Source organism: Morus notabilis, unplaced genomic scaffold (genome assembly GCF_000414095.1).
Source record: "Morus notabilis unplaced genomic scaffold, ASM41409v2 Scaffold963, whole genome shotgun sequence".
In the NCBI taxonomy this organism is placed as follows: Eukaryota; Viridiplantae; Streptophyta; class Magnoliopsida; order Rosales; family Moraceae; genus Morus; species Morus notabilis.
Genome location: NW_010360252.1, coordinates 49,793 through 63,644, shown reverse-complemented (window position 1 = coordinate 63,644; position 13,852 = coordinate 49,793). Strand labels below are relative to the sequence as shown.

The 13,852-nt window shown below is 35.3% G+C and overlaps 2 protein-coding genes and 2 non-coding genes across 4 annotated transcripts; 3 read left to right on the top strand and 1 right to left on the bottom strand.

Moving 5' to 3' along the window:
• Positions 1 to 780: 780 nt before the first annotated feature.
• LOC21385509 (60S ribosomal protein L18-2) lies at positions 781 to 3,145 on the top strand. The gene is made up of 5 exons (XM_024164295.1): positions 781 to 880; positions 1,005 to 1,094; positions 2,190 to 2,318; positions 2,436 to 2,618; positions 2,788 to 3,145. Exons 1-5 carry the CDS (start codon positions 878 to 880, stop codon positions 2,944 to 2,946), a joined length of 564 nt encoding a protein of 187 aa, XP_024020063.1. The 5' UTR covers positions 781 to 877; the 3' UTR covers positions 2,947 to 3,145.
• LOC112091234 lies at positions 1,298 to 1,390 on the top strand. Its single transcript, XR_002902048.1, has one exon. It is a non-coding gene; the product is annotated as a small nucleolar RNA snoR69Y (small nucleolar RNA).
• Positions 1,620 to 1,703, top strand: LOC112091235. Its single transcript, XR_002902049.1, has one exon. It is a non-coding gene; the product is annotated as a small nucleolar RNA snoR53Y (small nucleolar RNA).
• A 633-nt stretch (positions 3,146 to 3,778) lies between the features above and the next one.
• On the bottom strand, positions 3,779 to 6,028 carry LOC21385508 (epoxide hydrolase A). Its single transcript, XM_010096160.2, has 3 exons — positions 5,500 to 6,028; positions 4,281 to 4,522; positions 3,779 to 4,163 (listed from the first exon to the last, which is right to left on the bottom strand). The coding sequence occupies exons 1-3, from the start codon at positions 5,965 to 5,967 to the stop codon at positions 3,917 to 3,919; spliced, it is 957 nt and encodes a 318-aa protein (XP_010094462.1). The 5' UTR covers positions 5,968 to 6,028; the 3' UTR covers positions 3,779 to 3,916.
• Between the last annotated feature and the right edge of the window lie 7,824 nt (positions 6,029 to 13,852).

Here is a 13,852-nt window from a genome sequence, read left to right as displayed (position 1 = left end):
CCAACCAAACAACCCCATAAATCTCCTCCTTTTCTGTTGACATTTTTTTTATTTACTAGGAGTAAATGTTATTTACTTTAAATATTTTAAAATATACTATTTAGTTACTTAATTTCTTTAAAAAATACAAGTCATGTTTGTAATTGATTTCTTTTTTTACGCTTTTTGAGAAAAAAATAAAAACGTTTTTAAAACGATATTTGACGCAATAAAGATAAAAAATAAAAATAAAAATAATTTTTTAGTTTAATATAAAATGAGAGAAAAATAATAAATGACTTTTAATCGTTTTTTATTTTTTATTTTTATTTTTTCTTTTTTCGATCATAGAGAAAAAAAAAGACATTAATGTATTTTTTTATATTGAAAATAATATCTTGATAAAACTATCAAATATATTTTTAAAAATAATTTCTATCTGAAATTAAAAATATTTTTATTTTTATTTTCATATAAAAAATAAAATTATTTTAAAATGAGTTCTAAATACGCTCGAAATCTACTACAATATTCTGAAATTAAGTTCAAAGAATATTTGTGAAAGCACTGGAAAAATCCGGGGTTATGAGTATTAAAAACCGTAATCATGAATTCCTATAAATGAAATTTGAATTTTTTTAATAGTAAAAATGAAAATAAGGCCCGTAGATTAGTGACAACAACAGTGAAAGCCCATCACACGTGGACAACAAAAAAGGGCTCAGGGAAAGTCCCATAGGTCTTCACGCAGCAGACACGGCTCTCAGCAGCAACAGCAATAAAAGGCGTCAAAACCCTAGCTTACATTTCTCGAGTTTCTCCGCTTAACCAGTAGGCGGCGTCGCAGGGCAGACAGACACACAAGAAGAGCTTCAATTCCATCAACCCTACACCGACAATGGTACTCTCTCTCTCTCCTCTCTTCTTTCTCTCTCTCCTCGAATGTTAGAACTACATGCATACGGATTTTGTGATTTGTATGTCTGTTTGAGAGTAAACCGTTTGGATTTGGTGATGGTGAACAGGGGATCGATATCGTCGCAGGAGGTAAGAGCAAGAAGTCCAAGAGAACCGCCCCCAAGTCCGATGATATCTATCTCAAGCTTCTCGTCAAGGTAAAGAGCAATTGTTTCTATATGCCTGCCTTATATTGTTGGAATGTTCTTGGTTGGAGATCTATTTATTTGTTAATATGGTTTTTGTTTTGAAATTTTCGAGCTTTTTTAAAATTGTTTATTTGGTTGTCTATAATGAACTTTTCTGGGTGCCTAGTTATTCCGTCTAATCCATTTTACAAAATCCTTGTGAAAGTTTTCTCTTTTGCAATGATGATAAATGTGTATCCCAGCTCATTATGAGACCTTTTGTAGGTCTAGGAAAGATTCATTTCCACATTTATCTGAGCCTACAATGCCTTTCTTTTAATTGTTTCATGTCATTTTTCATTTTGCTGTTAATATTATTCAGGAAGTTTTCATGTTTAATGGTTTCTATTTTTTTTTCAAACATTTGTTGGAAGAAAATGTATTGTTATTATTATAACCCTATATACTTGAGCAAAAATTTTATTATATTAATTCACTATATACTTAAGCAAAATTTTTATTATATTGATTCACTAAATCAAACTCTGATTACTCGTTCCCGGTGATGTTTTTCGACTGAACCATGCTAATGCTGATGACTGCATGACGACTTTTTTTCTTAAATGTGCTGAGGGAACTAGTACTCTTCTCTAGTTACCATTTATAACATTTCTTTGAAGTTCTCTTTATTTGGGTTAAGGAATTTGGTTTTTACATTTTATGCACACAAAAAAAAAACATTGTGTTATTTTAATTCTACTGAAAGATTTACTGAATTAAAGCACTAGTTTGTTTCTTTTCTTGGTCCCCTGAAAATTATTTGAGCACAGAATTTAAGAGATGTATGTTGAATTGGGTAAAATGAAGGTCATGGAAAATTGGGAGACTTGTGTTCCGTTACATGAGACAATTGGACTTGGGATATTTGTGGCTTATTAGAGTTCGTGTCTACATAAGTTTATTGGGAACAATAATATTTTTTTAATGAACATGCACATATCTGATATGAACTTTCTTTTGTTGTTTTATATAATCTCTCCAGCTTTCTATCTTCTGCATTTGCTTTTATTTTTAAATAAATTTTTGTATATAAATTTGATTCTGTATTGGATCTTTCTCAATCAGCTTTACCGCTTTCTCGTGCGGAGGACTGGTAGTAAGTTCAATGCAGTGATTCTCAAGCGCTTGTTCATGAGCAAGGTCAACAAACCACCGCTTTCCCTTTCTAGACTGATCCGCTTCATGCAGGGGAAGGTTTGTGACTTTAATCTCACTCTCTGCCTGTTTAACTTCTTCCTGTAAATTTCTGAAATACTATATTTTATATTGACTGCTGAGTTTGTTAATTAATTTTCTCTGTGCATTGTATAGGAGTCTAAGATTGCTGTGGTAGTTGGGACTGTGACGGATGATATCCGTGTTTATGATGTTCCTGCTTTGAAGGTCACAGCCCTAAGGTTTACCGAGACGGCAAGAGCAAGAATCGAAAAGGCTGGAGGGGAGTGCCTTACCTTTGATCAGCTTGCTTTGAAGGCACCATTGGGCCAGAACACGGTACTTGGCTTACTACTACTATTCGTGTTATTGTTTGGTGCCATTTTCATCTTTTTTCTCGCTTTGTATTCCCTTGCTGCTTCTTGATCTTTTTTTTTTTTTTTTATTGCTCTGTTCATGTCCATGCTCGAATGTATTTTGAATCTGTTCTCGTTCTCTCTTTCTTTAGGTTCTTCTTAGAGGTCCTAAGAATGCACGTGAGGCAGTGAAACACTTTGGTCCTGCTCCTGGTGTGCCGCACAGTCACACGAAACCATATGTGCGGTCAAAGGGAAGGAAGTTTGAGAGGGCTAGAGGGAAGAGGAACAGCAGGGGATTTAGGGTTTAAGCTGAGTTTAGTTGTTGAAATCGAACATGTGTCGTTTCTGACTGGCAATTCAATTTTGCATTGTGTTAGGTTTTCTGTGGTCTGTTACTATTTTGTTTCCCGTTGGGATTATTGTATTTCCAGAGTTTATGCTTGCATTAGTACTCTAGTTGTTTTTGATCAAGTTATAAAATGGCGTTTATACTTTTTAAGGCATCTATATATTGGCCACCTTATAATCAGAGAACATCGAAGCAGTCTGAATTACTGTCTGTTTCGTTATGTATTTGTTATGACTTGTGACTTTGACTGAAAATCGTTGATTATAAATAATGAATTTATATAAAATGAGAATCAAGCAATGATGCATACAATGACATGAAGTGGCCATGCACACCACTGAAATTTGTATTACCAAACATGATTAGTTTCATAAAGGAAAATGAAAGCATGACCCTTGCGTTCTTGGCCACAAACTGTGGAAAATAAAGACATTCATTAACTGATGTGAAGGATCGTTAGGTGTATATGATTACTGATCTCTTAATCCAGTTGGTATCAAGTATCAATTATCGATGTTGTCCATGTGCTCTCAGTCCTCTGATCTCTATTTGTGACATTTAATGATTAAGATGAAAGTGACTACTCATCAAGTTTTTGTGAAGGATCGTTAGGTGTATATGATTACTGATCTCTTAATCCAGTTGGTGTCAAGTATCAATTATCGATGTTGTCCACGTGCTCTCAGTCCTCTGATCTCTATTTGTGACATTTAATGATTAAGATGAAAGTGACTACTCATCAAGTTTTATTGTAGCACCAACAAAGGAAAAATGAAAGAAAATGACGCTGATTGAAGAATTAGAATCTGTTAAAGAAGGCCATCGCTAGTCTTAAGCCAGAATCCACTTGAATTCAACGGAGGCAAAAGTTGAGTAAATCTTAATTAGCAAGAAAGCTTAATGCGTCTAGAGAACATAACGAAAGCGGACTAGAATTTCTGAATGAAGTCATAGATGTGGGTGCTGATTTCCTCAGCTCTTTCCTGGCTGATGAAGTGACCAGCATCTTCAATGACTACAACTTCCTGCAGATATGGAACGTCTTTCTTGAAGCCACCATTGTGTACATATTCCTTTGTACCCGGGGTTGTGTAAACCATGTCCAAATCTCCAACTATGAACTTTACTGGAACTTTCACTTCTGCCCCGTCCCACGCCGCCATCAGCTCCCAGTTTCTGCAACAAACAGATCACGCACTCAAAAAAAAATAAATAAAAGAAATCCCTATGTTATAAGTTTCCCAAGAAGCAAGAGTTTGGTTCATAACAAGATTACAGTTTATAGTGACACACATGTCCAGATTTCTGTAATAGTTCAACCCTCCAGTGAAGCCCTTAAGTTTGAATTTTGTGGCATAGTAGTTGAGGTCTTCCTCTGAGAGCCAAGAGGGCAAGGTGACTGAAGCATCAGGATCAGCTCTGAATGCCTTTCCTTTAGGCAAGAACGGTGGACCCGGCTTCCGAGTTGTTAAAATTTTCTTTAATACTGCTGATGCCCCAACCTGAGCCATCTCTGCTTCAATTTCCCCTGGTTCCTGCAAAATCAGAAAGGGGATATTAATGGCTATTAATCTAGTGTGGTACTTTGTTTGTTTGTCATCTTAGTCCCAACTTTTGCACTTCGAGTATCATCAAAACAAGGCTAAGTAAAATAGAATAAGCATGGCAGATCAGTTTCAAATTGCCACAAAATTTTAGAACCCTTGTCGAAGAGAGTTTAATTTGAGGGAATAAAATCATTTTGATACATGTATTATAACGATACATGTTCTTAATATCCTGTGTTTTTTATAATATTAAAATGGTACTTTGACCTTTTTTAAAACATATTCTGAGTACCTTAAAGCTAATTTTTAGTATATACAATGTCCAAACTACTATTCTTAACAATTAAATAGAAATTAGTATTTTTTTTTAAAAAAATCTAAAAATATTTTAAAACATTAAAATATTTAAAAGAAAATAATATAATAAAAAAGCTCGTAATTTTTTTTTCTAGATCTATTAGTTTTTATTAATTATATAAACTAAGTTCATTTTACATTTGAAAAAAAAAATCAGTTTTAGGGTACTAAAAATATGTTCTTAAAAATGTCAAGATATCACTTTAATATTATCAAAAAGACAGAGTATCAATAACATATTTCGCTATAATACAGGATATCAAAATAATTTTATCCCTAATTTGAGAGTTCCAACAACAAACTTCTGGAAGCTGTTTTCATCAACTACATAAAAAGTGTTTTTTTTATTTTTCATTCAAAAAAACCAAATTCAGATGTATGGTTGTCAAACTCGCATCCAAATATAAAAGGTATAGAATCCTACCAAATATCATTTGTACAATTCTTTTCTTTTTGTTCCAAAACTACCCTTTTGCAGTTAGTTACTCTTCTATGCATATCTTGGTTGAGCAGAATTAACCAGAAAATACTTGACATTACTCCACAAAACAACAATATCTAAACATGATCAAATTAGTTGCTAAAAAAAAAAGAACTAAAGGAAGGACCTGAAATCTGCACATATAGTAGTCATCTCCAAAGAAAGCTCTCATGCTCTCAACAGGCTTCATCTTGGGATTCCTTGGCCTAAAAGGCACGCCAAGGCAAACAAATGCCTTAACTTTCTCCGGTCTAAACAAGCACAAGTACCAAGCCATCAAGCACCCCCAATCCTGTGCCACCAGGTACACCTGCTCCACACCTAGAGCGTCCACCAAGCCAACAAGGTCACCAACAACATGAAGACACGTGTAGCTGGCGACATCTGCCGGAGCGTCGGTGTCGCCGTAGCCACGTAGGTCAGGTGCCACGGCACGGTACCCCAGGGAGCTGAGGGCACTGATCTGGTGCCTCCAGGAGTACCAGAGCTCGGGGAAGCCATGGAGGAAGAGCACAACTGGGCCGTTCCCTTTCTCCGCTATGTGCATTTCTATGCCATTCACACTTACCGTTCTGTGAGTTATTTTCCCCTCCATTGTTATTTGTTTTTCTCTCTTGATCTCTCACTCTGTTGCTCTCTCTTGTGTTCTGATGAGGAGGTTTTTAAAGGAGGGTTCTCTTGTGAGTGGAGTAAATGCATGCTTATTTATGCAGGTTGGTGAAAAGCTGGTCTTTTGATTAATTTGAAAACGAACTGTTCAACCTGTGAGTAAACTAAAAGATTTGGACTCTCTCTTTGGTTTTTTCGAAGTAAAGTGATATAATTGACACAATGCTATGTGGCAGTCATGGGTCTCCATGCATGACACATGCATTGTTTTCTTCGTCTTATTTCGTTTTTTTTCCCTTCTAGCACTGACATTTATTACTGTCAGTTGAAGATGCTAGAAAATCTGTATTATAAATATTGTTGTAAAGTATTCTTGTAATTTCTTATTATTTAGTAATGGAATACATTTCATATATTTATCTGTTTTTAGTTAATTTATTACTGTTATTCTTTTCTTTTAGTTACAAAGTGTTGCATCTAGAAATCGAAGTAATCAAACAACTATGATGTTTTTTTTTATATAAATTCAACAGGTAAAAAAAAGTTTTTGATTTTACATTTTTCTTTTAGTTTTAAACATTTACGGTCTAAGATGTATTAAAATTTACTTATCTCTTTTTTGCAGGACCCTTTATTTTAAATAAAACCACAAGAATTTGGAATTCTTGGCGACCAATTTCAAAGATAAAAGGATGCAATAGCATTTGAAGATGTTTGTATTTTCTTTATCTTGGAAACGAAGATGTTTTAGTTAAATGGGATTATAAGACCTCTGTTCATTTTTTTTTCCTCTTCAATGTTTATTCCTTACGTTTTATGGATGGGATCAATAGAATTTGCTTGAATTTTAAATTATGTTGTTTAAATTTAAGGTTTTTAATTTTTTTTTTAATTTTTTAAAGAGTTGTTTAAATTTAGGGTATGTTACATATTTACCTCCTAAACTTGTATGTCTTTAGCTATTTGCCCTTTAAATTTTTAATTTGGTCAAGTTGCCCTCTTAATTTATAAAATTGTTGTAATATGTCTTACTTTGATTTTTAACGATGATTGTGTTAAATTAGGGTTCGTTTGGTTGGAGGATTCAAACCATGTGATTCGAACCATTTTCGATTTACGTGTATTTTTTGTGAGAGAAAATACTGTAGCGAACAACGAATCATGATTCGAATCAGGGAACGAATCCCTCTACCAAACGCTCCATTAGTGTTAAAAAAACACGTTTAATAAAAAATTATAACATCTCAATTCAAATGTAACACAGATATTTCAATTCCTTAACTTTTAATCTCCCTTAAATCTAATAAAAATTTTAAACAAATTTATAAAAATGGAGTATATTGTAATAATTTTACAAGTTTAGGAGGTTGATTGTCAAATTTAAAAATTTAAAAGGTAATTTACTAAACCACGATAAGTTTAAGAGTAATTGTGCTAAAAATCCTTAAATTTAAGTTGTTATGATAGGCTAGATAGATATAATGCTTATTCAAAAAAGAAAAGAAAAGATACGAATAACGCCTTGTTTCTATTCTAATGCAACCGATGATGGGTTTTTTTTTTCTTTTGTTTTTTTTTTTTTTTTTAATAATATGGAAAGAGATGTCAGTTTTTACTTTTCAATAAAAAAGAATGAAGAAAAGATGGAAATTCTATAATAGGGGCAGTATAATTTCTCGGGTAGGTACAATCTAAAGGTTGAGATTAAATTTTGGTGAGGGCACATCTATGACCCTCCGAATTATACCCCAAATTTAACAAATATAATTACAAAACAACCCTTATATTCTATCAAAATACCTCACTCAGTGGTGCAAGTTTGGCGGTGGGCAAGTGCCATTCATCGCCCGTCCGAGGTATTTTGTCGGCCACGGGCTCGGACAGCCCGAAAAAATTCATTCCCTAGCTGCCCGCCGCCGTGAGAAGTCGTCCCCTGCCGTCCGCCGGATTTTTTTTTAATTTTTCGGCGTAACCCAAATTTGCCCGAATTTTTTTGACCGTTAGCCCGAATGTTTTTGACCGTTAGCCCGAAATCCGCCCGAATTTTGAACCCAATGGATCTTTTTGCCCGAACCCGACCGCCGCCCGATTTTTGCCCGAAAATTTGAACCCGAACGACTATATGTTTGACCGTTGCCCGACCTGCCCGATTCGACCCGAGTGCCCGAAAATGTTACTAGCCGTTGGACCCGAATTTTTGGGGGAAAATTTGTTTTTTTCAAGCCAAAAATTTTCCTATAAATACCCCCCTTCCCCCCAACCATTTTCCTCACCCAAAAACTCTCATTCTCTCTCAATTTCTCTTAATCTCTCTTAATCTCTCTCAAATCTCTCTTAATCACGCATAAATCTATCTCGATCTCTCTTAATCTCTCTTAAAGCACTCTCAATCTCTCTTATTTTTCATTATGGCTTCTTCTGGTTATGGTGGTGATATTCCCATTGATGCCCAATTCAACATCGAAGAAGGGCAATTTTCTAACACAGGAATCGCAAACTACGGAAAGAGTTGCTGAGAAAACTGCAAATCTGACCTCTGGTGGACATATTAGAGGTCGGGGACGTAATGGTAGTGGCACTGGTGGGCGTGGAGGAGAGGCAAGCGGTAAAGCTAGTGCAAGTGTTGCAAGTTCTAAGAAGAAATGCAAGCGCACCTCAACAGTTTGGGAGCACTTTAACACATTCGAGGAGTTCGACAATAACGGTAACATTAAATACATAGATCAATGTAAATATTGTGGTGAGAAATTACAATGTAACACTATTCACAGCTCTACACACTTAAGAAGACACTCTGAAAAGTGTCTTCAAAAGCACGGAGGCGGAGCTAATCTTAGCCAAACGTAATTATCGTTTGACCGCCAAACCGGCGGTCTAAGCACATGGAAATACGATCTGCAAGTTGATCGTATGAAAATGACACGATTAATAGCCACATTAGATCAACCACTAAGTTTTAATGAACAATGAAATTGGCTGCGTTATATTAAAATTGTACATAATCCTAATGCACAATTGTTTTCTAGAACTACTCTTAGGAAAGATGCATTAAAATTATATAAAAAAGAAAAGGAAGTATTAATCAACCATCTACACTCTACTAGTAGTTGTGTTGCGTTAACGGTGAATATTTGGTCCGCCGTTGCCAACAAGGATTATTTAGCTGTAATCGGACATTATTATAAAGGTTTTAATTTGGATAAGAGAATCTTAGGTTTCAAATGTGTTATAGGATCACATACTGCCAATTTAATATATAACATAATTTTATCTGTTATTGATGAATATTGTTTAAGAGATAGAATAATGGCCATAACATTAGATAATGTAATTTTATCTGTTATTTTCGACCCTAGATTAAAATTAGAAGGTTTAGAAAGTGGATTAGATAACTTAGGGGAATTTTTAGCTATCGGCACTACTAACTAATTTCCTATTATAATGGAAAAAATATTTCTCTCTATATCTCTTACGAAAGTAGGTTTAGAAATACAGATCGTGTTGAACAACCGCAACAACGAGACGACAATCCGCATTCATTCTTGAATATTTTTGGGCTGTCTAAGAAGAAGAAGAAGACGACGACTCAAGGTCAAGAAGAATCTGGGAGTGGATCTTCGTCAAGAGGTGGCGGCAACAGCGTCGGATTCAACGAGTTAATGACGTACCTGAGTGAGGGCTTAGTTGTAGACAATAGTGAAATGTTTGATTTGGTTCAGTGGTGGAAGGCACGAGCATTAACTTGGCTGATCCTAACACGACTAGCAATGGATATTTTTCTAATCCCGGTCTCCACTGTTGTGGCCGAACAAGCATTCAGTACAACCGGCCGAATGCTTGAAGAACGGCAAAACGCATTGCAACAGGAAATTGTTGAAGCTTTGGTATGCATCAAGGATTGGGATCGTTCCGACCAACGCTTACACGATACAATCTCACCGACAAGCCAAGAATGGATCGATGAGTTTAATAGATTAACTTTTAATTTTCAAGACGATCATTCTGCTTCAAATTAAATTTTATTATTGTAATTTGTAATTCTTGGTAAGGTTTTTAACGAGGCAATCATGAATTACAAATTTAAAAATCAATGAAGAAATAATTTTTTTTATATAGTTCGTGTGATCATTTCAAATTTCAAATTGTAATATATATATAATATATATATACAAATTATAATTATACAAATACAATATAAAAATATAGTATAAAAAACGTTTGAAAATTCGGGCAGCCGGTCGGGCATTGGGCAGCCCGACCGGGCACGGGCAGCCACCTCCTGCCCGAAGCCCGTCCAAGGTGAAAATTCAGGTCGGGTCGGGCAGCCAGAATTTTCGGGCAGTTCAGGTTCGGTAATCGGGCAAAAATTTAAAATTTTCAGTGATCGCGGGCAGCCCATCCAAAGTTTCATCACTAACCTCACTCCAATATTTTAAATAATGATGAAAAATCCATTACTTCACAAATTCTCATAAAATAAATCTTACATCAAATAATACAAATTGAACCTATTACTAGAATCGCATAAATTTCCAACAAATACACGAGTGATTTTATTAGTCAAATCAGACAAATAACACAAATTTGAAAAAAATTTCCACTTTCAATCTTCTTTTGCCTTTTCAAAGAAAAGCCCGAAATCTGTCTGAATTTTAAACCCAACGGATCTTTTTGCCTGAACCCGATCGCCGCCCGATTTTTGCCTGAAAATTCGAACCCCAACGGCTATATTTTTGACCGTTGCGCAAATCCTGCCCGACCCGACCCGAGAGCCCGAAAATGTTACTAGCTGTTGGACTCGAATTTTTGGGGGAAATTTTTTTTTTTTTCAAGCTAAAAATTTTCCTATAAATACCCCCAACCATTTTCCTCACCAAAAACTCTCATTCTCTCTCAATTTCTCTTAATCTCTCTTAATCTCTCTCAAATCTCTCTTAATCTCACTTAAATCTATCTCAATCTCTCTTAATCTCTCTTAAAGCGCTCTCAATCTCTCTTATTTTTCATTATGGCTTCTTTTGGTTATGGTGGTGATATTCCTATTGATGCTCAATTTAACATCGAAGAAGGACAATTTCCTAATGTTTTTCAAACGCAGGAATCGCAAACTACGGAAAGAGTTGCTGAGGAAACTGCAAATCCAACCTCTGGTGGACATATTAGAGGTCGGGGACATAATGGTGGTGGCACTGGTGGGCGTGGAGGAGAGGCAAGCGGTAGTGCTAGTGCAAGTGTTGCAAGTTCTAATAAGAAATGCAAGCGCACCTCAACAGTTTGGGAGCACTTTAACACATTCGAGGAGTTCGACAATAACGGTAACATTAAATACATAGATCAATGTAAATATTGTGGTGAGAAATTACAATGTAACACTATTCACAACACTACACACTTAAGAAGACACTCTGAAAAGTGTCTTCAAAAGTAAGGAGGCGGAGATGATCTTCGCCAAACGTAATTATCGTTTGACCGCCAAACCGGCGGTCTAAGCACGTGGAAATACGATCCGCAAGTTGATCGTATGGGCCAACCCGGCGGTCTAAGCACGTGGAAATATGATCCGCAAGTTGATCGTATGAAAATGGCACGATTAATATCCATATTAGATCATCCACTAAGTTTTACTGAACAAAGAAATTAGCAGGGTTATATTAAAATTGTACATAATCCTAATGCACAAGTTTTTTCTAGAACTACTCTTAAGAAAGATGCATTAAAATTATATAAATAAGAAAAGGAAGCATTAATCAACCTTCTACACTCTACTAGTAGTTGCGTTGCGTTAACGGTGGATATTTGGTCCGCCGTTGCCAACAAGGATTATTTAGCTGTAACCAGACATTAGTATAAAGGTTTTAATTTGGATAAGAGAATCTTAGGTTTCAAATGTGTTATAGGATCATATACTGCCAATTTAATATATAACATAATTTTATCTGTTATTGATGAATATAGTTTAAGAGATAGAATAATAGCCATAACATTAGGTAATGTAATTTTATCTGTTATTTTCGACCCTAGATTAAAATTAGAAGGTTTAGAAAGTGGATTAGATAACTTTGGGGAATTTTTAGCTATCGGCACTACTAACTAATTTCCTATTATAATGGAAAAAATATTTCTCTTTATATCTCTTACGAAAGTAGGTTTAGAAATACACATCGTGTTGAACAACCGCAACAACGAGACGACAATCCGCATTCATTCTTGAATATTTTTGGGCTGTCTAAGAAGAAGAAGAAGACGACGACTCAAGGTCAAGAAGAATCTGGGAGTGGATCTTCGTCAAGAGGTGGCGGCAACAGCGTCGGATTCAACGAGTTAATGGCGTACCTGAGTGAGGGCTTAGTTATAGACAGTAGTGAAATGTTTGATTTGGTTCAGTGGTGGAGGGCACGAGCATTAACTTGGTTGATCCTAACACGACTGGCAATGGATATTTTTTTAATCCCGGTCTCCACTGTAGCGGCCGAACAAGCATTCAGTACTACCGGCCGAATACTTGAAGAATGGCGAAACGCATTGCAACAGGATATTGTTGAAGCTTTGGTGTGCATCAAGGATTGGGATCGTTCCGACCAACGCTTACACGATACAATCTCACCGACAAGTCAAGAATGGATCGATGAGTTTAATAGATTAACTTTTAATTTTCAAGACGATCATTCTGCTTCAAATTAAATTTTATTATTGTAATTTGTAAATATTCATTTACTTTGTATAGTGTTATTGTAATCTTGTATAGACTTTGTAAGTTCATCAAATTTGTAATTCGTCCCACAATGATTGCACTCTTTTTTCCTTTCTAAGTTTTTATCCCAATTGGATTTTTCTTGGTAAGGTTTTTAACGAGGCAATCATGAATTACAAATTTAAAAATCAATAAAGAAATAATTTTTTTTATATAGTTCGTGTTATCATTTCAAATTTCAAATTGTAATATATATATATAATATATATATTTATACAAATTATAATTATACAAATACAATATAAAAATGTAGTATAAAAAACGTTTGAAAATTCAGGCAGCCGGTCGGGCATTGGGCAGCCCGACCGGGCACGGGCAGCCACCTCCTGCCCGAAGCCCGTCCAAGGTGAAAATTCGGGTCGGGTCGGGCAGCCAGAATTTTCGGGCAGTTCGGGTTCGGTAATCGGGCAAAAATTTAAAATTTTCAGTAGTCGCGAGCGGCCCATCCAAAGTTTCATCACTAACCTCACTCCAATATTTTAAATAATGATGAAAAATCCATTACTTCACAAATTCTCATAAAATAAATCTTACATCAAATAATACAAACTGAACCTCTTACTAGAATCGCATAAATTTCCAACAAATACACGAGTGATTTTATTAGTCAAATCAGACAAATAACACAAATTTGAAAAAAATTTCCACTTTCAATCTTCTTTTGCCTCTTCAAAGAAAAGCACCACGATTTTGAACACAAGGATTAGTGCAAAATTTTGTTTGCAATCTGGGCACGCTCTTTTTTGTCTCTCTATGGAGTTCATTCGCGTAAAACGACCAACCTGTAAATTTTTCCAGAAATTGAAAAAACAGGATTATTGCCCAGTGTCATCATACCGAAAACCTAACATTTATCGCCGCAACAATCAAGCTCAATCAACACAATCTCACTACAACTAACTAATGCCAATTACAACATTCTCCCTCCTTGGTTTCCACCGTCAATATCGAAGGAAGGGATGTCAAAGATGGGTTGAGGGGAAAAGGGGAAAAAGGGATTTTGCTATACAAATAAAAAACAAAAACAAAAACAAAAAAAATAAAAATAAAAAAACAATCACTGCAACCAAGATTCAGGTAGGAGGGGCACCAGAGAGATCGAGACCCACGTGAGTCTCGG